A 24974-nucleotide genomic window follows, 5' to 3' on the forward strand; every position below is an offset into this window, starting at 1 on the left:
TTTATCGTGGCTTTATCCTGTTATTGTCACGCAGTAACAGTTTCAGACTTGTGACTGAGGCATCTTGTTTACTGCATTCCACAGCTGACATGCAGACTGAGATAGCGCGACAATTAAAGAGCTCTGTGCATTGTTGTGGATTTGCAGGTGTCAAAAGCGCTGTCAGCAGATGTTGCATTAATGTCATATCTTCTTTATGTATTATTGCCTTGCAGATGTTACTATCGGAGCTTTCATGGCGGATAGCGTGGTGCTGCTGAGGTGAGTAATGGGATAATTCTCTCTGACGCGGCAATATTTGTGAGAAGCAGAGTGCCACTTTATCCTACTTCAGAGTCATTTTAATGGTCAGTCTATCCCACACTGTGTTCCTGTGCTGGAATCTGTGGTCGTAGGTCGCGGCCTGTGATTACAGTGGATGTCTCCATCTTCCTGCCTGTCTCTATCAACATAACTGTGCCACAGTGCCACGAGGGCCAGCAGAACATGAACTGCTTCAACGTCACAGTCTGCATGCGTTTCAGAGGAAGACAGCTACCTGGACAAATAGGTAATGATGTGATGAAGCATGCGCAGCTGCTGCGCCTTTAACCTGGCCAGTAAGGTAGATGAGTAAAGAGATCCATCCAAGACATCCACGAGAAGGTTAATCGTGTCCTCAGGTCTGTACACAAAGAATGAGAGGTGCTTAGCTTAGCATAAAGAATGTAAGCACTACTGTAGCCAGAGTAAAAAACAAAAAAGTCTGCAAAGCCAAATGTCTTAAAAATATAAAATTGTGGTTTTAATGGAGTTTTGGCCAAAGTAATATCAATATTTTGTTGTTGCTTAGTAACAACCCTTTCACATCCCTGCAGATATGTTCTTATCACTGCGAAAGTGAAATTCACACTCGTCAATTCAAATATGGAACGCTGATTAAAATGACGATGCTGACTCACCACACAGCAAGAGATCGTTCTGCATTTTGGTCACATCGATTTTGCCCCAGCTTCACCCGTTTAGGAGGCTTTTTTATTTCCATCCAGAGGTCACAATTTTGTGTTATTATCTCAACATTTTGAGTTAGGTATCTCATAATTTCAGTCAGTAAGTTGAAATTTCGAGTTATCGTCTCCAAACTTTGAGTTATTATCTCAAATTTTTAAGTTTTGTATCTCAAAATTTGGATTTGCTCAGGAGTTTAAGTCAGTAACTCAAAACTTTTAGATACCTAACCTGAAATCTAGAGATAACTTGAAATGTTAACGTTATAATTTGAAATGTTATGATTGTAACTCAGAACTTTCAGATACCTAACTAGAGATTTTGATATCAAAGTTTTGAGATAATAACCTGAAATTTAGACTTATGAATGGCAAAGAAAAACGTTCAGCAGCAAAAACAAGCTTTCAAATTTTCCAGGAGAGCAAATCTAGAGAAAATTAACTTTGTTGGAGGCAAGTCTTTACTTAGAAGCACACACTTTGTATGGCATGGTACAAGTATGTTCCTGGTTACCTCTGCCAGTCTCTTTCCCGACTGGCGGACGCTCTGGGTTCTCAGTTGAATCCAATCGAATGCCGTTTGCAGCGGTAACACACGCTTCAAGCAGAGGCTCCAGCCCTCCATTCCAGCCCTAACTGTATCCTTAATCCTATCACATAATGTTTTCCAAAGCGATTCATGATCAGAGCGTAAAAGATATTTACATGTATAGATTCACTCCATCCAGCTCTCATGACTGCGAACACGTAACATACCTACGATTTGTCACATGCTATTCATCCCACATGTTACGCTTTGGGATGAGAACGTGTTGGCCAGTAGCATCACATGACGCACAACCACACAATTTTCCAAACCCCACCTACTCCTAAGACAAGAAGTGTTTACCACTTTATACCACACATTACATACCATCATGTAATGTGTTATCTTTTTGAGTTAGAGCATCGCATCCATTGGCCGAGGCTGAGTGTCACTATGGCTTATGACTTACCCTTCAACATTTGCTAACTGGCTGTTGGGTGGGGTGACTGTTGATGGCCGAGGTGCAGTCCTGTTCCAGTGTTTGGGTGTAGTCATTTACAGCCCCCCCCCCCCCCCCCCCCCCCAGGGGAACAGGAACCCTGTCGTTACATAATGAATATGTCCTGGCTCGCAGGAATAAAGCCTCTCTGTTTAGTCGTCTGGCGAAACACCATGGAAAGTGCAGCACCGTGTGTTTGGTGACTCCTATAACGAAACCTTCATTCGCCTCCTCTGGAGTGAGGTCATGGCGTCCCCTCTGTTGGACGATGGAAACAGTAGGCTTTGGTCCGACTTGGGTGTGTTTGCCACCCCGCCTACTCTTTTACCAGTATGACACCCTCTTCACGAAACTACTAGAGAATGAAGTTGATTCATTGAGAGGAAGGGATTTAAAAGGGCAAAGAAACAGAAACACTGGTGATGTCGGGTTATGATTTCAAAACAGATTTGACGTTGTTCTGTGTCTCAAAGCCAGGTGTGGAATCAGCAGGAAAGCTGTTACTAGGTTTTCTTTCATAATAAGATTAGTACCGCCCCACCAGCTGGAAAATTCATCATTTTTTCATTAATTCTTATGTCAGTTGACTGTAAACTCTTGAAATATCATGACAAAAGCCTGTTAACATGAGTCGACATTAATAAAAGACCTTCTGCCCAGCTCCAGTTAATATCTTCCGGCTTGTGGATGAAAAATTGAACGTTCAAAATCTAAATTGTCACTGATGAGATTCCTGATTTCTTCAGTGGCAGTGCTTAGTCAGGCTCTATCACAGGAGCAAGCCATTTTGCCAAATCACATTAAATCTCCTGAAACAACATTGAACAAAGAGCTGCTGTTAAGCTAAAGCACCATCATATAATTTGACCAAAAAATGTTCCCATCTTCCCTCTTACTTGTCTTAATTTCACTGCAATAAACACTTTTTTTCCTTTCTCATGTCTTAATGGCAGTTACCAGAAAACCAAACCCTGCATACTTCTGGTTTTTCTATTTATCGTCAGCTGATGCTATGTTTACAGTGTTTTCTGCCTCCTCTCAGAGTTGCTGTATAACTTGACGGCTGATGTGGAAAAGCGCCTGAAAGGCCAGCCTTCCAGGGTCTACTTTGCTCAGAGTGGATCTCAGATCAGCCAGATGAGCCACCAGCTCAGCCTGGACATCAACCGAGAGGAGTGCCAGCGCTACACCGCCTACGTTAAGGTAAGTTTGGGTTGTATGTGTGGTCCTGCTGCTGGTTGTGTTTGGATTGGGTAGTCCACTTGCTCTTTGTGTCCTCGGCTGATCTCTGTTATGTTCCCATGACCCTGAGCACTCCCACCATGTAGTGTTGATTTGTGATATGAGTGATTTGATCTTGTGGCCTATTTTTCCTCTGTCTTTATTTATTTATGTAGTTTTCGGTTAGGCCATCAAAGTCCACACATTTCCAGCTAAAATGTTTGCACAGACCGAACAAAAAAAAGGAAAAATAAATAATAAAATGTCAAGATAAAGTAGTAAAGTGAGGGTCATCACATGCCTCTTCTTAGTGAGAGAATTTGCTGCTGTAGCTTAAGGCCACGGATCAACGGGCATCTGCGGGGAAGCTATTTGTGTCACCCTGCTGGGTTAGGTTAAAGGTAACAGTCAGTCGCTTGATGGTTCCTGAAACCACGCTGCTCAAGTGTGTGTCTGCAGAAACTGACAGAAACAGGAAACAGAGTCTCCTTTGTCATCGCATAGTCCCGTTATTGTGTTCCCGTGTGATTTATTCTCACATCCACAAAGAGGGTCCTCATCCTGAGGGCACCATCCATGTTTTACCTCCGCTAATACAGAGGCCCACTGCAGCCCTGTAAATTTCACTGGCGCTCTTAATGGTGCTCTCCAGGCGTTTTCTCTGTGGGAGGCCGAGCTGCCAACTGAGGGAGGTTGTCATTACCACGCTTTCCTCTCATTCTTTTAACTAGTCAGACTGTAATGAGCGTACAGCACACTGAAGAGTTGTAGCAGCAAGACTTTCGTCTTTTTTCCAAAGGAAGCCTTATCACAGTTATCAGGGTTTACTCAGTGAAGTGAGCCCAGTGTTTATCCAAGCTCTTCAGTAAGCCTGTATAGTTTAGCAAATAGGAGATTCTTAACATTTCAAACTAAATTTTCACTTGTCCTCAACCAAGGTTCAGCACACATAACATTAACAGGAGTCATAAAATAGTGTTTCTGCCCAGACTGAGTCTGACATTTACCTTCTTGTGGGTGGGCGACTGGATCATCACTCAGTTCTAACCTAAGGCTGTCACTTATCTCTGCCATCTCTCTAGCTGTTACACAAACACACTTGTGGTGTAAGTGCCATCCATCAGGCCAGATGTTGCTTCAAGGATGGCGTCTATTTTGCAGCTCTTAGAGAATTAAAGGCGCTGTATAAAAACTGCACTTTGATGTTGGTCTGATCACAGCATTAGCAGTCCTTCCGGGGACCAGACTAGCTGCTTCCACCTGTTTCCACCTGTTTAAATGTCTTCTGGCTCTAGCCTTGCACAAAGAGTGGTATTGTTCTGCTCATCTAACTCCTGCCCAGAGGACAAATCAGTTTCATGCTTTAATATCTTAATGTTTGGCAAATATTTAACTTTGTAGATGGAAAGTTTATTTTGGGGTAACATATGGTGCATTTGGGTCGGCTTGACTGAGGTGTAAAAGGACTTCCACTCTTTGGTTTGTTTATTTATTTATAGATTTGATGAATATGGCCTCAGATTCCACTTGCCTGGTTGCAGAACACACAAGAGAAACCCCCGAAGTTATCCAAAGGTGAAAAGCCACACAGGACTGTGAAGGTGTGGTGCACAAATTGCAACCTAGCTAGAATGTTTACAGGCTAAATGACCTTAAATATGTATAAAAAGTAAAGGGGCCCAAAGATTAGAACTTAGCGTGGTAACTATCTGTCATGAGTTTTTGTCATCATACATTATGTGTTTGGGAGAAGAGCTAAAGAATCACCATAATCAGAGGTGATCTGGCTCCGCTCTCACAGAGGGTCTAGTGTGCTTGACCAATCGCATCGTTTATCTTACTCATGTGTCTGCCCACATGAGCCAATCCTCCCATTCCCTAGAAGAGGTATGCTAATGGAAACCAGCTGGTTCCTCGACTGTATCCTCAGGGGTGGAGGGTTTGCGCGCCCCCACCCTTCTCTCAGCTTAAACGTACAGTAAAAACACAAGAGTGAGACTAGCGTCACAGCAGGGTGCTGGGCTGCTGTTGTGTCAACTGGAACTGCACGCTGGTGCTCCTGATGGAAAACCCTCAGGTTGGGGTTGGCTGCTCAAGCCCTGATGCATGAGAGCCGATGGAAGCAGGCCCTGAGCTATTCCGAGATACACTCACGTTTAGAGCTGCTGACCATGTGCTGAAGCCATTTATTGACTTTATACATCAAATTCCTTTAGATGAGCTCAGAAACTGAATAATACACTGTTAAAGTTGTCTTAGTTCCACATAATGTGCATGAAGCACACACGTTCAGCTTTGACCATCTGAAGTCAAGTAAAGTTAAAAAAAAAGCTGGACATAGTGTGTTCAATAAATCATGACGTGCTGAGAACACGGGAGCATAACAAGAGTTCTTCAGAGGGTACAGAGTACAGAAGCAAATAGTTCAGTGTCTAACTAGTTCAAGCGTAATTCCTCTTACTTTCAATTTGATCATTTTAAACATGTTTTCATTGGCATCACTAACAACATACCAGCCCTCCAGATGGCCTTTGTTTGGTTATTTTTAGCTAAATAAACTCCATGCTGGCTTTTGCTGGAGTTGTACCTCACATTTAGGGAGGGAAATCAGCCATGATGACTGATGAGTGATTGGAAGTTCACATGACCAGAGGTGCTGTGCATGAGATGGAAATGATTCATTTAACAAGCAAACCACCAACTTTTAGTAGAAATTCTTCAGTTTTATGTTCAATTGTGTTCAACTGGTACATTACATTTGCTGCACAAAGTCTCAGCCTATTGTGCCAGACAGAGTCCAAGTAGTAAAATAGCTTGAATGTTTGGAGTATTATTCACAAATGGACACCTACACATTTAAAGAATAAGTGCAAATGCTTGGGAAACAGGTACGTTTCTTCATTCAGATACAGCATTAAAAAGCAAGACGAACACATCTGCTCCCTTCAAACCATGGGTTTTTCATTTTGGTGTCTTGCTTCTTTCTCAGCCCAAAGGGACCAGTTTTGAATTGCTATGGTAGCAGTGCTAGCTTGTAGCATCCACTAGCGGTACAGGAAAAACAGGACTAAACAGTGTAAAAACAGTTTGCACAATTCTAATGAGCTTGAAAGTCAATATTTGATATGAGCACCTTTATTCTTTAACTCAGCCTGAACTTATGAAGACTAAAAACTAAAAAAGATTTCAAAAGTAGTCTTCAGGAAAAGTTCTTCAGGCTTCTTGAAGCCATTCATAGCTTTTCTTTGGATGTTGGGTGTTCCTTTTGTTCTGTTCTCCCACATTGCTTCAATAATGTTGAGGTCCAGTCACTGGGGAGGCCAATCAATGACTGACAGTCCCTCACTGTGTGTTGTTCTATCGAGGTATACTTTTACTGCTTTTGGCAGTGTGATGTGTTGCCACTGATTTTCAGTCCAGCTCTTTTGTAGTTTGGAATTGACATAGCCTTTTTTCTCTGCTTCCCTTTCTGAAGAATGGCTTGTTGACAGTCGATTTTCCACTAAGACCATTTCTGATAAACCTTCAGTGAACAGTAGATCGATCAACTGAAGGATCAGATGACATCCTGTGTCAGGTCCTGTGTTAATGTTTTTAAACAACATGACTTTTGGATACTATTCATGTGCTGTAGTTAGTCTTTTTTTTCTACACTATGCCAAGATATGCTAAGTTTTTGGCTAATAGCTCTTTGGGAATCACATTGTTGGTGGAATTATGCAGTTTTATGCCTGTTGATCTGTGTTATCTTTCATAGAATCAACTAAGGAGATGGAAGCAAGTTGTGTTTTTTTCAACAGGCTGTTAGTAACAAAGTCCCTAAAGATACAATTTAAAATTGTTTGTTTGCTAAATTGTCTGTTATGTATTCATCCCTTGATTTGGGTGCTTCTTTTATGCTTGAATGATTTACAAATCAGTGTTAAGTGGTTCAACAAACAAACAGAAAAGAAAAACATATTCTTCTCAAAATGGTCAGCTACAAGGACTGGACTGAAAACGAGTGAAAAAGCAGCCAGTGTCCAAAGAAAATATTTGAAAGGCATTCAGAAAGCTCAGAGAGTTATTGCTCAAGATCAGTTTAGAAAATGTAAAAAAAGGTTTGGCTCCCTGGAAGCAAAATATAAAGAAATGAAAGATGGCTCAAGGCTGTATTATATCTCAGGTAAATACCTTAAAAATGCTTAAAAAGACTGATAATTGCTGTGTTGGTAACCATGCCACTCAAAGCAGCCCCTAGTTTTAGGCCTTCATACAGTTTAAACAAGTGACTTGCAAACTAACCACCCGTCTACTTGTCATGTCAGAGAAAATTAGCTTTAGTGATCAAAACGATTTTTGGGTTTCCAGCCACCCCGCGGAAAAGAATGGCTGGATGAATAGATGGACGTTTTTATCACCAACATCATTAAGATGTTGGTGATTTGTAAACCACAAATATCTGTACAAAATGTCAGGACACGCATGTATATGTGAAACATTTTGGTGGGTTAATCAATTCCTATTATCATTTAAGAAACTACTAAACTCATGTATACATTTTTTTGTTGAATGGAGGTCATCAGTGCCCGTTGGTTGTGTTAAATAGTGTTTGGCTGTACACAAGTGGCTTTGATTCATTGGTTGTTTTAATATATGAAGTTTAAGTATTCCATTGTATTATATTGTGCAGTTCTTCCCTGTTTACATCTTTGGCCGTATATCCATCATCATGCATGCTTTTACTCCAGCAGTCCCATTACCGTTGGGCACACGTGAGCCTTGAAATCATGCCAAAAGTCAGCTCCATTTGTGGTCATGAGTGGTTTTGTGTAGCACTGGAGATGCATCACAGGCTCCAAGGAGGAGTTAAAATAGGCAACTAAAGCCCTGCCTGTAACAGTTGTCTGTTTAATTTAGCTTGTAAAGTATCCTGCCTGGCCCCCTCTCCTCTGGCCTATATACACCGTGTCCTGCATCTCGTGTCCTGCAGTAACATTTGCTCGGCACCACTGCAATATTTAAACGTTGGCCAAACTACATTCTGGTGACTGCTTCTATTATTGGGGTATCTAAAGCACGGCCATCTCTCTGTCAAAGCTAACTGCTCCAATGCCCTTTCCGGTCGACTGAATGATAATCATGACCCTACGGTCGTGTTGTGCGCAGTGACTGTTTAAGGGCAAGTAGATGGACTGATGGTGGTCAGTGAAGTCACAGAATTGAATTAAAAGTCCATTTACCTGCTCGTCAGAGCTGTATTATGCGTCATTCATATCTCATTTGGCTAAATTCCAAAGGCCTGTCATTTCAGCAAACAGCCTTTAGGACAACATCGAACGTGAACAGCAGCCAACAAGAATATCAATGAGACTGTATGAAAAGCAGTGAAATGTATTAGGGGTTCATTAGTGATCCCGAGTGCACACTTTGCCTTGATGTATTACTTGATGTGCGTGTTTAGTTACTTGGTTTACTTTACTGTATCTGGTTCCAGACACACACTGAAGTGTGGTTTACTAGACATGAGTCTGCATCCAAGAAGACCTGGAAAGTAACAGTACTTGTATACTACACCTTTGGGTGAATGACATCTTACTTAATTCTATTTAACGATAGCAATAAAATCAATGTAAGACAAAACAATTGTCAATTCATCTGAATCTACTGTTTGACCCTAGTCTGCTGTTCACAGACAAACAGAGTAAGACGAACCAGGAGCTCCTGTGGCTGCATCTCAAAGAGTGTCCAGAAGGACAAAGTCAAAGTTTGGCACGTGGAAACTCAGAGCTGCAGCCACACTGTCTGCTTTGTTTGCCCCTTTAAAGTTCAACAGAAATGTGCAATTCCCTTGACACTGGTCTCCTCGTTTCATTTACCTCAGGCCAAGAGAGCTGATACAATGGAAGCATATATCAGAAAAGTAATCAAATCCAGCTGTTCCGCTACACTTGGCAGCAAGTCAAGCACCTATTTATTAAGTATATAATGAAAAAAAATCAAAAAACACTGAAGTTGTGTGCAGTGACAATAAATCAAGTCGAAATTGTCATAGGCAGCATGATATAAATGATTTCAGCTGAATGATAATAACATTTAGTGAATGCTATAGAAGAGCCGTTCAGGATAATTTTAGCTCAGGGAAATGTTTTCCTCAGGATTTCCCTACATGGCTGTGCCAGTATGAACATTACAGTTCTTCTGCAGGGCTGTTTTGTGAGAGCACAGCCGGCAGACGTTTGTTACCATAAAACAAGTCAGAGTTCTTGTTAATTTCCTTTCATATGTGTGTATGCGAGCTTCAAGCGAGGTATTATTTTTGGGATGGCTGCTTGTTACACTTACTCTGTGTTGTTGCCATAGTAAATCTATCGTTGTTACTCATATCAAGGCGACCAGAGGTTGGGCAGATTTGATGATTTGTTGATTTTGGCAGCTAAGCACGCCGGGCAAAATGCTTCTGCAGTCTTTTGGCCGGGTTACTGCCACATGATGCCACAGCAAGGCTACATAATGGGTGGCCAAGTCTGACCACAATGAAAGAGTTTCTCCTGCCATGTTTCCGACTTCACCGCAGAGGAAACATAGAGTATAACATAGAGTATGCATTTCGTAAGAGCAGCCTGTGATGCTGTGATACGTCTTAATGACGTTTTTTAGGGTTTTTTTTTTAATAACCCAGCAGGTTTGCCATTATTATTTCTCCCTGCTGTTTGCTAATAGTGTCTGTTTACATCTGGTGGCGACAACTTTAAATTCCCCTTCCTGTGTAAACAGACAGGATCTGCCACAAAGGAAATGGAACAAATATATACTCAAGATGGTTGTTTATATGCAGCACAGACTGTAATGTATGTTCATCAGGTGGATTTGATAAACTTATGTGTGTGTGCTGCGGTGTTATCGCGGTTTTGTCCGAAAACAATGGTTCCAACAATAACAGTGAAGTAAAAATGACCCAGATTTGAACACAGTGATGAAATCAGCTGCAGGAAGCATCTGGAGACATCCTCTATCACCAGGAAGGGATAGACTCAAACGCACTCTCAAACACACTGCTGTTTTAAAAACAGCACATTTTCAGCTGCTCCACCCTGCTGGTATCTCATCCATCAGAGCAATGTTTTCTCCTGGGACTGAAACAGCCCTTTTCAATAAATACGCATTATTACAGTGCGGTGTCTTTTAGGCTGTCATAACATGATGCCCAAATTAGCAAAACGAATCCTCAGCCTTTTAGCAGTTGTGCTGTTTATTTAATTAAGTGCGTAGGAATACAGATAACACGTTTCCTGTTTATCCGCAAAGGAGATTAATCAGGATCTCGAAGGACATTAATCTCCCTGTACGTTAAATAATTTTTTTCATGAAGTTTTCCATAAAGTTTAAACATCAAAAACACATTCTTAATTATATAATTTGTACTACGTCATTAAAAAAAATCGACTAAAATTAAGATCGCTTTTGTACAGTAACTTCAAGTAAAAAAGAAAACACATAACGCAATTAAATGCAGGTTGTTGTTTAAACATATATGCAATTGTTTTACAAATAGAAATGAAAACAGCTCACAGCTCTTAAAATTGTATGACAATCAATGTAAAATCTTAGGATTAGGGTTGAGCAAATGGTCAAATATAATTTTAACATTACTAACCTCTCCGAGATCAGTCATGGCAGTCTTTATGTTTGCAACCCTGACTGATCGCATATACATCTGTGTGAGTGTTGTGGATATTATCCAGCTCTAAACACGTCCATAAAGTAGAAACATTTTGTGCTCTCTTTTGGGGCGGGGGCTAACATCTAACAGCAACACTAGAAATATAAACAACAGTTTTTCAAGAATTGTGTAAGAGCCTAGCAAATTTTGTAGTACTCACTGTGACTATCACCTGTATCTGATAGGTTTGTCAGTTTTACAGCAGCCTTATTTTTGGATGAAATAACAGTTTGAACAATAAAGCATCCAAACTTTTAGTTAATCAGTAATACTTGGACTTTTGACTGAGCATACAAGACAGTTTAGTGTCATGTTTCACAATAAAATTTTAAAAATGAGATTTGCTTGAGGTGCTTGGAGAGGTCAGCTTGAAGCTTGCAATCTCCTTGCATTTCACGTCTGCACCAACAGCTTTTGTTGTAACTTTGCAGGTTTTTTGTTGACTTGTCCCTGTGCACCACCGAAAAGGACACTGCTTTCCCTGTTCACCTCTCTCTTTGTTTCCCTCTTGGTTTGTGAGGTTTGACACTTTTTCGTAACCTTTCACTGCACATATTAAATTGTTAATGCTCTTAAAATGATTTGACTTTACCTGTTTCTGTCTGTTTCACTGAGACTTCATATTTAATTTAGTTCAAACACCAGATGTGCCAGTTCATTGCAGTAGGTATCCTGCTAAAAAAGGAAGTAGCTCTTCACAAGTGCTATCTGGTTTATCTTTTATATTTTCAATTGATCCAGCAGCTGATAGTGGGGCTAGAGTTGTTGCATTTGGTTAAAGTAACACTCATCAGCCACTGTAATGCAGACTGTGTGCAGAAAAAATGTTGAAATATGCCATAAACTTTCCTCTCAATATGTGGTGAACATCCCCACTGTACTGATGAAGAATGCGCGCATGTACCTGATGTTCACCGTGATGTTGCACGCAAACTGAGTTGCTTTTGAGCTCGGTATCAAACTCCAAAGCATCGAAATGACTGGCTTGGTTGTGCAACACAGGCTTTTTATACAGTTCTGGCATATATTACACAGCTTTCAAACTATTTAATGAATTGTAGCAAAAAAAAAACCAAAAACATTGTTAATGTTAATTAGAGCTATTTAACACCGTACCAGCATCACCAGCTGACAAAATCCTCTCATGCCTCTCAATATTTCTCCGGCCAGCCAATCCCCTCATGATTCCCACTCTATTATCACTCTGTTATCTGCCTCCAGATAATATATCAGATATATAAATACAACTAGCCACACTTTAAAACAGTATTTTTTTGTATTATCTCATTTGGATAGAGATAAACTCATATTTATCTTGCTCTCTTTTTCCACATTGTGACTAGCATCACTAATATTCTCCAGTGTTTGACTTCTGGCTGAGCTTCCTTAAAAGGATCTCCTTGGGATTTTTCTTTTCTTTTTTTCAGCTAGGTTTGTTTTGTTTCTCAGGACGTGTCCTTGTGGTGACTCTGCACATGTCACTCAGGTTACAATAGACATCAGCCAAGGGATTAAAGATAATCGGACATGATGGTGACAGGAGCTCTGTGTGGAGAAATGAAGAAGTTATACACCAGTACACGTTATTCCCTTTTTATTTACTCAGTCAGCTGCTGACTTTCCACTGCATCACCTTCCAGCTTCCAACATTTCAAGAATGTTGCGAAGTGCTTAAATGAGATGTAGTAGTGATGCTGAAAATAAACCAGAAACAAAAAAAAAATGTGTCGAGAGTGTCACAGTGTGGGAGCCGAGTAAGGACGAACCGAGATATGAGGGAAAACATCTGTGTATTTATAGGTGGCTGGCTAGATTTCAAATCCAGATATTGCTCTAATGCAGCTATAGTTAGTGCTGGCATTAAATCAAGTTGCTGTTGATAGAATGTAGTAAAAATAACACGCTGATGAATTTGGTATGTTTGAGCAGTAAACCAATTCCATCTGCGAATTTCCACAGGGGAAGCGAGGCACCTTTCTCTCCTCCTTTATAAATCCCAGCTGTGGCTTTAGCTGTCTGAGGGTCAAATGCTGAATGCCTTCTTCATGATGCATACGAGAGCATAAAAGTTTTCTGTAATTTGTATTTAGGTGAACGTTGCTTTAAAAAGCAATAAATTCTCGAATTCTTGAAGGCAAGATCTATAGCTCCTTACCCGTGGGATTTTTTTTTTTTTTTTTACTTAGGAGGGAGTTGAATTAGTGGAAGTCTGAAGCAAAGAGGTGAGTGTTTTAGGGGAAGTTTTTTTTACTTAGTGAGAGAAGGATTCTGATGAGCATTTTTAAAGCAAATGAATGTTTCCTGTCTCCACGCTGTCATGAAAGCATCACATGTCTTGATGCTATTTGTGATGTGGTTTCACGCATGACAGGACAGATGGTATACGTTTCCTGCCACTTAAGTTATACTATTTATCTGTTTTAGCCTGGAGGAAATACGTGTGTGCTCATGGGAGACGTTACAATGCACCACAGCGTGTAGCGTCACTCAGCCTTAGCTAAAGGATAGGATTTGGATCATTTATGTTTTCACAGAAACAGCGGCGGACCAAATTTGCGCTCAGGATTCAGTGTTCTGTTTGTTAAAACTGTGAGGGTGAAAGCAGGGTTGAAATGAAAGATGATCTAATCTCAGGGCGAATTTGTCAGGCGTTTGAAATGAGTTTGACAAACTGGACAAAGAAAAAAACATGAAATCAAACAAGTGGAGAGTGAGAGTGAACACTTCATGAGTCTAGGACCTTAACAATACCACAGATTCTGATGGGAACTTCACTTCTGTCATAATTTTTCCATGTTGTCCAAGTGGCACAGTGACCAGTAGAAGTTTATTTGCTCAAAAGTTCACAGTAGGCCACTCCTGTTTACTGAAAGCACAATTTACTCCTAATTACCAGAACTACACAATCCACACATTAGTTTGTATCATGGACTTAAAAAGCAGAACTATCTCTGTCTCGTTACATAGTTGCTTTTTGTTCTAGAAGATAAGTACGATGAACTGCTCTTGTGTCATCAGTCTGATGCGAGTCTGGATTTTCTTTCTTTTTGGTGTCAAACGGCTTGTGGACTGCGTGATAAATCATGTTGGTGCCTGAAGCTGGACTCGCATCTGAGAATCGCTGCCTCTACAACTAACATCAGACAGAGTGAAATATTTTCCATTGGTTGGAGTAAACATGGCTCATTTTGAATGGGAACTGTTTTCAAAGGCCTGCTGCATACATTTTGAATGACTGGTAGTCTGGCATTTTCAGATTAGTCTGAATCATTTGGTTTTGGACAGACTGACGGTATTACAGCCCAAGAGCATTTTCTGTTTTGTAAACCAGACAGGCCACAAAGAACATGTTTAGTTTCACAGATTCATATTGTTATATCAGACGACACGTTTTTGCTCAAAGCTGCCATGCTGACAGTTTTTTTTAAATCTGATGTATCAATGGAAGAATGTAAAAAACAATGCAAAGGGTTCACTTGCAACAAAACTTTATCACCTGAACCCGCAGTTCCCCTCAGCTTTATAGAGCTGTTTCGCTTCAGTTCATTGTTTCGCAGGTAGGACAATGATTTTATTGCTTTGGTTTATTCTCACTGAGACTCATAGTGTTGCTTTTGGCCAGAGTGGGCAGCTTCTTTCTGCTTAAAAGCTCGAAAACCCACTAGTACTCTACCAGTTCCAGCAGACAGAAGTGGATCATTAAACAGCTACGTTTACAGAGATTTCCCGCAGGAATTACTGAAGAACAACACAGAGCTGAGAGTGAGTGAATATTGGTCTGAATTCAATCAAGTGGGCGCAAACGCAACTACACTATGTGATAAAAATGCACTGCAACTGCTGCACGACTTAGCTTTTAGGTTTGCCATCTAAAAGGTGACATTTTATTATATTATTATATTTTATATTATCGGCCATATGTAGTGACGTCTTTGAAGAAAACGATGTCACCGACTCAGTATCTGGCCAAATGTCAAACACTATAATCACTGTCCTAGCGGACCAAAATAGTTAATGGAAAAGGGCACATTTGATTTTCTAGACACCGTGTGATCAGAAACGCAACTCAGCATCACTCCTACTAGGTCAGGTCTACTAGATGAGCATTCAACCACCATGTACATCTTGACAGTATCAACTTTTCAGTTTCTTTGGCCTACTCTAAAAATCAATTTATTCTCAAAATAATGCAGAAAACATACAAAATCTCCTTTAAAGGAAAATAGAAACTGTGTGACGAGACAATGAGAGAACAATGGTGCCCTCAGGCACAGTTAAAGTAACAAAATTAGAGGAAAACCACAATAAAAGCTTAATGGTGAGAAACCTCGCAGGTCTGCTGTTACTTCCACCGTAAAGTCCTTCACAATGTCCTTGGAGGAAGTTATTTAGATTTTTAAAGAATATCCTGCCACTGGGAATGACAATTTGAAGAGTTTGGGGGATTTTAGCAGGATGTAAAGGGTGGTTTTGGTGGATGTGAGTGAGGTTCATTGCTGATAAATCAAGTAAGACTGTCAAATTTGTTATACGGTAAGAGATGTGTGATTTTAATCTCTTCCGGTTTAAGAGTGAAGACTGCTGGTCTGCCTTTTTAAGGAATTATGATGATAGCGCAGGTCCAGTCTCTAATCTTTCTGCCATGACACATGAGGATGATTTTCACAGACGGATTGAAGCTGCTCCTACTTGACTCCTCCAAAGGTTTCCAGCAGAAACAACCAGACAACGCTCTTCCCTACTCCCACTCAGTTTGTCATTCCAGGCCTTTCAACATCTGCTAACCTATTCTGAGCAGAGCAGCTGCTGTACTTTGACCTTCTGTCACTAAAACTTTCTGTAATTGTCTTATTTCTAGACTTTTTCAAAGGACACGCTTGGATAAGCTGCGTAAGTGCATGCCTTCCATATGCTGCAGACATTACTATAAATACTTTCAATTTCACGTTGTCTCCTAGTGTCTCAGCATACACCCTTACTCCTAACCTTTAACAGGTTGGATCCATTCATCACATAAGGAGAAAAAAAAGGTTTTTCCATTTAAAAAAAAAAAAAGTTCCCTGGCATTTAGCCCTCAAATAAAACGGCCTCAACCTGTAAGCCATCCAAACATCTATTGTCCTTAAAAGGAGTGCTGTATTCCCATTTCCCTCCCAAGTTAATAAAGACTTCCCATGACCAGGCTTAAGCTATATGCTTCTGAGGGAATGGTTTGGCTAAGAATGGAGCTCTTCATTTCAGCCAAGCATGAGGCGTTTAAAGTGCAGATCAGAGCCTTTTGCAGTCTGACGTCATCCTCCCCGCACCCACCATGATGGAGCTGCTCCGTGAGCATGAATGGGGCAGCTTGGTGCACTGCCATCTTGTTGATCAGATTAACATGTGAAAGTCTAGCTCTAGCACTAGAGTTTAAGGCTAAGATTAATTCACATGGTAGCCATGTTAGTTAAAATCATGCAAGCTTTGTACTTTATGCTTACGTTATGGGTGTGTGGGAAAAATCCATTCGGGGAGCAGGAATGAATGTCAAGGGAAAAGAGTGGTTGGTAAAGGTGTGAGTTATGCTCTGTTGTGCCAAATAAATGGGTCCTGAGTGTGAACCGGAGCACAGAAATAGTATTTTGGCAGAAGTCTTGTTCCAGAGCGAGGGAGTGTTCAGCTTAACTTGTTTTCTTTAAAAACATGCGGCGTAGCAAGTTGATCTGTGTCCTGTGAATTAAATACATATGAATAATAAACCAGGAAGCACTTGTATCGAGCCTGTTGTAAAAGAAGCAAACTGCTTTTTTCATCCTACAGCCAATAATTTACAGTTAAGGTGGGTACTGCTGGAAAACCGCTGCCTCCTGCTGAGTTTTGGCATCTCCACAGTATTGACTGGAACCTTTAATGAGTCATTTTGTCCCGGAGATGATGAAAAGTTTCAGACCTTTGTTCAGTGACGGTGCAGAATATTTAGCCTATTTATTGGCAGTTCTCTCTCCAGAGATGGATTTTTTTCACATGGTTTAAATCTATGGGGGGAAATTTTAAAAAATCACTACAGCATCCACAGACTGAGACCAGGAGATAGAAAGGGACAAAAATATTTTTAATCCAACAGAAACTGATATTGCATATAATGAGCCATCCAAGTGTTGGGATTTGTGTGGTAGCCATTGATGAGCACAATGCTAGACCCTGTTTCTGAGCAACTAGTGTTAGGGCTCATTCAGAGCTATATGTTTAACTCGAATTACTGGCCTCCAAATATCAGAAATTCCACTCATGTCATTGCCCGTATCTGATCTGAGACCCGTGGCGCACCCTGCGGCTTCTGTGTTTAAATGAGGCTTAACACAGTGCAAGCCTGTTGAGCGGCAGAATGGCCTCTCACAAGTCTGCCTCTGAACTTCACCAGCATGTAAGAAGCAGTTATTGCTTCAATTTCCATAATAATATAGGTAGCAGGCAGTAAACACTAGCCAGTGTCTTTTTCAGCTGGACCTCAGGCGCTCCTCTGTTCCATAAATACAGGAAGTAAAAGAAGGATCAGGTGGGAGTAAATGGCTCAGCAAGGGGTGCGGATCCGGGTGGGGCAATTGGCGGCATTGATCCAGGGATAATAAAAGCTTAGGCCAAGTGTTACCAAACAGAGTCTGGTTCTTCTAATGTGAGTGCGCTGTTAGTCTTGGGAGTTCACGAGTCAATTAGAAGTCTTTGGTCCGGTGTGTCAAGGATTAAGCGATCCTACATCTCTACAAAAATAGATGCTCTGTTAAGATTGACAACAGCAAGCTCATTGGAATGTTTCTTAATATTTACATGCACATAGAGGTCACTTTTAGGCAGGAGATTGGGCAAAAATACCCCACTTTTATTTCTAGCCATTACGTCCTCCAGTTCCCTTGTGGCTTGTGAAAATGCAAGATAAGCAGTGGGAATTTGGGACTGGAGACCCAAGCAGTTATCTCCCAGGGGGTCAGTTCACTCAGAGGCCAGCGGAAAGGGACCATTTCATGCATTCGGCTTTAATTGCCGCTAATACTGAGGGCTTTGCCAGTGCTTCATACATATCCTGCAATAACTAATTGTGTCACAAATTTGTTACCTCCCAGCTTAGGTGACCTGCCAGTAGAACAACACTGAGAGGAATGAACTGCTGTTTCATGGTGTATTTGAGATGAAAATTTGAAAATCTTATTTCTGAATGAAGATTTTAAAGACGCCGTCTTGCTTTGCTACCTGAGTAACTTATTGTTATTAAGAAAATGATCATTTTTTTTAATCCAGAAAATAAAATCGAAGTCAGATTTGCCTTTTAGCAGGAGAGCCAAGCACACGATGGCAGAAATTAATTAAAAACGCTCCGATATTATCTGTCTTTATCTGTGCTGAGTACCGTTTCCCAAATGAGCCTTAAATCATCTGTTTTTGTCGTGCGCTGCACTAACGTTTGCTCTTTCCTGCTATAACTCTCTCATTGCTGATGATTTGGGTGGGTTTGGCACTGGTGATGCCTCATGTCAAAGCCCAGACTGGCCCCGTGCCTGCCTGAGGAAAGAGGATGGGTGGGTGGACAAAAAGAGAGAGAAAGTGCAAAAGAACGAGTGGCCACCGGAAGACACCGGGAAGCCCTTTGTGTTGACATTGTGGGCTTGGCTCCGTGTTAGCTGACATCAGTCAAGGACTGGGACACCGGTTGCAGTTGGAGCTCTTGTGTGTGTGTGTGTGTTTTTCTGCTGCGGCTTTTAGATAGCGAGACCAGAGCCAGACCCGGCAAGCTTCCTTCAAAGAGCTGAGTAGACAAAGGAGATGAAAAACCAACATCAGTATCAGCTTTTCCCATGTATGTCTTTCAGTGCTGTCATCTAATGAAGATGCAGGATTCGATCACATTTAGCTCTGTTTTTCTTTCTGTCTGTGTTGTTTCCAAACCCGATGCCAAATCAAACACTTCTTTTATGGTCTCAGATGGAGTTGCCAGGAATGCCAATATATCTCTCAGAGGCAGTGCCAGCAGGTTTTTTTTTTTTTAAAGAAAAAAAAGTGCCTTGCTTAGAATCTGCACTGATGGTCGCGCTTTTGTCATATTGAACGATGGCCAATGATGAATTGATGTTGATGAGATGTGTCAGCCATCCATACAAACCAATTCACCTGATTTTATCGGTGTACTCGTGTCTGCGTGCAGCCCTGTGAATATCTGGCAGACTGATCACTACGATATGACATTTTCAGACTGTGTGATCTTCTGGTAATCTGCAGTGTAATGTGTCTTTGCGCCAGGCGTTAATAGGAGAAAGATGTTAAATTACTGCAATCACCCAGACAGCTGCATGACAGTTATATATATGAGGTTACATTTAGTTTTAGTGTGTCTGTGGTTGGACAGATTCCCCTGCATTAGCCTTGTTTTCGCTCTCCACAGAAGGACGTAAAGGACGTGTTCACAGCCATCACATTCGAGGTGGCTTACAGCCTGGGGACCCACGTGCTGACAGGACCCCAGGAGCGAGACCTGCCCGCGCTCACTCCAGTGCTGCGATGGAGGAAAGGGAACAAGATTGCAGCGAGGAATGAAGTAAGCAGAGCTTTTTAAGTGTGAAGTGAAGGGGAATGCTTTAAAATGAATCCTGAAGAGTAAAAGTCATGTTTTTCACAGCAGTATCTGCAACACCTAATAAAGTTTGATGCAGACTTTTTATGGAGAAATATTATCAGCCGTTGGATTTAAAGTAGCCTGCCTTTGAGGATCATGAGCATCCCAGCTATTTCACTGTGTGTTTTTCAAATATTTGCAGGATTAAAGCAGGATCTTGAGGCAAAACCGATAACTGACTGAGTTACTTCTTTGAAAAAAAGAAAGGAGATCCCATCATTAAAGTAAATTGCAGGAATCAGAGGATTTGTCAGTCTTAAAATGAAATCTTGTGTAACAGTGCCATAAATATGTTCAGACTAAATCCACATTCACTCTAATTTTCATTCTATTGTCACAAATTACACAAATACAGTGAAATATTGCTTATAAGATGTTTTTCTGTCCATTTAAGTGTGCCTTGCTCTTATTGTAAAGGGCTGACAGTTTATTCCTACCAGCTCAATTTATGATATATTTCATTTCCTGACTAAAAGTGACCCCCGCCAAACATGATATTAAAAGACAGAAGTGTCTTCCTGCAAACCACAGTAGGAATGAAGGAAATGGCTCCAATGTGGGGTTGTAATGATTTGGTGTTGGTTACCAGCTTATTATTGCGTGTGTTAGCTTTTCTTGAGTGGAGTCCAAAAAGACTGATTCATTTATTTTCTTTGCGAGCACCTCTAACCTGGACCACATGTGTTTCCCCTGGTGTATGCACTTCTTGAAAGAGCGAGGCAGTTGCATTTCAGCATCTACAGAATCCGTTTTATCTGAAACTCATCAACTTTACATCAGACTTTAACGCTCGACTTAAATTTCCCTTCATGATTTAAACCAAAGCCCATCCTCTGACTAATTAAGGGAAAGATAGCTTTGTGGATGCAAAACTACTGGACAGCTCACACAGCAAAGCAACACCGCCCCCTAGTCTGAATGTGGAGTCAGTGTGTTCAGGGCATGAGGTCATCTGAACTGTGTACTGTACTGTTTCCTTTTCAGACTTGGTTTGAGAAGAACTGCCTGTCAGACGACTGTGCCGCGGACCTGAGGCTTCATGGGAAACTGTTGCTTTCTGGGTAAAAACATTTTACTTCGTATCTCAGATTCATTCTTTTCTTCCAGTACTAAGGAAGCAAGGTGACATCATAGGCCATGAGGGTGTGGGTAGTGGAAGCCTGACGCATGCTTGGAGAGGATCCATAGGTTTTTTTTTTCCATAGTTAGGGAGTTCCCTTTCCATTATTATCTATCTCCTGTTCTCTCCTCAACAGTTTATGTCTGTCATCCTAACAACTCATTTGTCCGCATATATTCTTTGTTGTGCTCCAAAAACAAACAGATATTCTCTTGCAGGTGCACTTCTCTTTGTACACTAAAAATTTCAAAGAAAAATGCAGGCTACTTAATATAAAGCTTTACTTACTGCTCTTCAAGTGATTGTTTTTAATTGCTGAAGTACAGTGTTTACTCTGTGCACCCACCAGCTTGCATAGCAAACCCCATCTGGCCCTTGGAGGAGTGAAGAACATCTCTCTGAACCTCACCATCTCCAACGCTGGCGATGATGCCTATGACACAAACATCTACTTGAACTTCTCCAGGGAAGTTTTCTACATCAACTTCTGGCAGAAGGTCTGTGATTCTTTAAGTATCTGCTATTTATTTACTCAGGTTCACATATTTATATCTAAAATCTGACAGTTTGTTTATTCGCTTTAGTAATGTACAAGCGAAGCTGAAGCCGAAACGATTTACAAAACCATATTTTGCACACACGTATTAGATGGATAGCCTTGGTGTTCCGCTGTGATGTACATTTTCCCGGGGACTGTTTATTTAAAAAGACTATATGATTATATGTCAGGAACACAGTCTAAACAGCGGGAAAGCTAGATCTGCGTGACGACTGGGGAGCTTAAAGCTTTGTCCGAGCTGTGTAGGTAGAAGTGAAGATGAAAGCATAAAAAACCGGAGAGCCCCAGCAGGAGGAGCAGCAGCTGTCCCGTGTCAGAGGGCAGCTCCTCTGGCTGAGCTGTCAAACGCTCCTCTGACTCATTTAAGACAGACACACCATGTCATCAACAAATGAGCTGTATGCATGGGAACAAGGCACAACACACATTTGTATTTCCACAAGCTTGACTTATTCTTACTCTCGCAGGGCCACATTTAATTAGATATGTGTGTACATAAAGTGAGGATTATTCCTGACCTTCATGGGGATGGGGAATAATCAGACCTGCTCCTCACATAGTTTGACTTCTAATGATTTTAGCATCCTGTCGCTGTTAAAGAAATATCTACCCACTGCCATCCCACATTAAACCTGAGAGATTTTCCTTGCGAATCGATTTCACAGTCTCCACCTCTGCCTCTGCTCACGTCTGTTTGCTCACTTGTTGTCAAAAAAGCTGCTTGTAGCTGAGCAAGACGCCACGTCAGATGGTGCACTTTGACAGCAATCATCAGAAGGGGGTTTCTGACCCCCCCCCCAAAATGGACCTTGTGTTTATCTTCAGTTGGAGGGTTTGTGGGGGGGTTTTCATCCCTGTGATGGATGAGGCCATCGCGGTAAAAGATACAACCTGTGGCAGGATTTAAAACCCCCAACAATGGCGAAATTGAATTTAAACAGAATACACGCTGCAGGCAAATATTAGAAAAACAGTGAGTCTGTTTCGGTTTCAAAGTTAATCTAATGAAACCGACTGACTTGAAGTGTCAGGTTACCAGCAGCCCCAGAGCCGCATTTTGTTCAGGAACCTGATAAGTCAAAGTGCTCTGCTGCACAAAGGGAGCAGGAAGCGAACAGTATGTGCAGATGACAACGAGGCCAGTGAGAAGATTTACCGCTGTATGCTCTTTCAGACACTTCTAATTACTACTGGAGAAGTCTGAGGTGATGATGTGACCCCTTTCTGGCGAAGTAAAGGTCAGCTCCTAACCCTCCCTTTAGGCTTTTTCTCCAGTGAGCAAAGCGTGAACTTGTACTCCCCTCATATTTAAGAGCGGAGTGGGTTATGGCTCTGTTGTTCTTGCAACACAAGCTGTCAGAAAACTGTGGAGCTGAATTGGTTTCAGGAGCTCTGCTGGCTTCTGTTTTGTTTTGTTTTTCTTTTTTTATTGAAATATTTTAAGGAGTCAGTTTTAGCTGGACCTGTGACAAATGTCTCGTGTCTTTGTATTTTTCAGAGCACTCGGCTACATTTTTAACGTACTAATTTTTTACTTACTTTACAGAAAGCCTTGCACACAAAGCAGAACTACATCTTAAATTGTGATTTGTTAGATTAAACTACTCAAAAGTGCTGCAATATTTAAATGCTGCTTAAACAATAACATTGAGATTAGACTGGGTGCCAATTATGGGTTCGTGTAGAATAAGATTTGTATACGGTACATCGTAATATAACCAAAGAATGATCAAAGCTGTCCACATGTGTAAATGAAAAGCTGCAGTTGTAGAGTTTGGGAGTAAAATTTAAACATGAGTTAATTAAAATGTCCTCAAAATCATTGTTTCATGTAAGCAGTAATATGGGAATACACCAAGAGTTTGCTGTATTAATATAAACCATTCTACATAATTACTGCTTTCACCTTTAATACTTCAAGTTCAGTTCGTTCATTTATTTTGAATGCACACATTTGTCATTCTGAGAGGTATGACCGCTTTCATTAAAGGAAAGGATCTGAATGCTTCTGCCATGGTAGGTTTCAGCTTATTTAATAGTTGGACCAAGTCAACTTTGTGGTGAAAAGCCCAGAAGTTCCAGCAAAGAAATGTGTGAATTTCAGTGGACCCTCAGACCCAAGAATATATGAATCACTGATTTTCTTGGCAGTGAAGTGACACTTTACACATGCTGTGAAAGCAGAGGTACTGTAGCTCTTCATCTTCATTCCTGAGTAGAAAGCAAAAAGTAGGTGATGACACTGGTGTGGAAAAAGTACACCAATATAAATCCAGTTGTCTAAATACCAAAGAAGACATGAAGAGACACGCAGAACATGCAGGACACAGGCCTCCTGTGTATTGTCATCCACATTGATGAACTGCACCAGTAGATGCTTCAGCTGACACTAAAGCAGGGTAAACAGTCCTGGTGATGTTTAATGGCCCTACCATTTGCAAGAACTCCAGCATGTATGTGTTGCTGACAGAGAAAGAGAAGAGAATTGAAAATATGTCCGAATGCTCTGCTCTCTCTCAAGGGCTGCCAGGTGGGTGATGGGTAAACAGGCTGACTTTCCCAATCCTGCCCAGCCCCACAGGACAGGCAGTGTTTGCACAGCAGCACGGAGGAATACAGGAAGTAGAGGAAATTCCATCATTGGCAGTTATGCTGGGGTCCTCGTCCCCAGTTGACCGGGGTCACCATAGTCTCAATCGCAGAGCACAGCACTGCTTATTTAAGCTGACTTAATGAAGATGTAGGGCACGACCACACCCTGGGCTACTAAGAACTGCTGAATAAGGGGTAATGGGATGATACCGTGGATGGATTCTACACTTTAATATGTCAGCACAGACAACCCTCACACTTCTTTCCTTTGTCATATTTGGAAAAGTGTTATAAACACAGATTCAAACTGGACAACAGCCCGTGCATGCAGATGCTTTGTATGACTTACCCAAAGCCTCTTTTCCAGGAGCGCTAGGCTGTCTCTTTTTTTAGATTTATAATTGTGAAGCATCTCTGCCCTCTTTCATTCTCCCAGCACATGAGCTCAGCTGACAGCCTCTCGGTGAACTCTCGCTAAAGGAATTCTTACTCCTCGTAAGGGTCGAGGCCTGAGTGTTTATACAGCGCAGCCGGTGAAGCTCTATATTGTTTAGACAAGCTTCCAAACACGCAGCCTGGACGTTTTCCAATTACCCACCCGCTAAGATGTGTGTGCCATCACTGCTTTGTGCATTCTTTGTTTAACCTAATCTACAGCTTCAGTAAGACACTTGAGTCGGTTTGTTTATATTTTTTTAATAATAATCTTTGACTACATCCCAAATGCCGGCAGGTACGTCCACCAGTCGCCATTGTTTTAACATCAAAAGCTACTACCGATTTTTTTTCCACGATCAGAACCAGTTGCTCTGCGTCACAGTCTGCGTCTTGTCTAGTGCTCCTTCCTCGCCGTGTCCAGTCAGTCTGTCTTTATCGCATCCACTCACTCTCCTTGTCTATCTTTCTTTTTGTAGGAAGAGAAGGGTATTTCCTGTGAGCTTGTCGAGTTGGACTTCCTTCAGTGCCGAGTGGGATTTCCTTTCATGAGAGCACAGACTAAGGTAGCTCAAACTAAGGTAGAATTAACTGCATGCAGTAACTCGTGCTTTAACCTCCTCTGTAACCAGCCTCCTGCTGGGAATAGTTCAGTGTCTTACAAACAGACATACTTTATCGCATTGAAAATCT

General features: G+C 41.3%; 1 protein-coding gene across 1 annotated transcript in view; it reads left to right on the forward strand.

Annotated features, from left to right (window-relative positions):
• Positions 1-24974, forward strand: part of itga9 (integrin, alpha 9) — a 48455-nt gene that overhangs the window by 13451 nt on the left and 10030 nt on the right. Inside the window, exons 13-19 of the mRNA XM_003441152.5 lie at positions 216-261; positions 396-550; positions 3054-3214; positions 19345-19497; positions 20560-20636; positions 21045-21192; positions 24761-24847. Of these exons, the coding sequence (XP_003441200.1) occupies positions 216-261; positions 396-550; positions 3054-3214; positions 19345-19497; positions 20560-20636; positions 21045-21192; positions 24761-24847 (827 nt within the window). The remainder of the gene's footprint in view (positions 1-215; positions 262-395; positions 551-3053; positions 3215-19344; positions 19498-20559; positions 20637-21044; positions 21193-24760; positions 24848-24974) is intronic.

Source organism: Oreochromis niloticus, linkage group LG13 (assembly GCF_001858045.2).
Source record: "Oreochromis niloticus isolate F11D_XX linkage group LG13, O_niloticus_UMD_NMBU, whole genome shotgun sequence".
NCBI classification, from domain to species: domain Eukaryota; kingdom Metazoa; phylum Chordata; class Actinopteri; order Cichliformes; family Cichlidae; genus Oreochromis; species Oreochromis niloticus.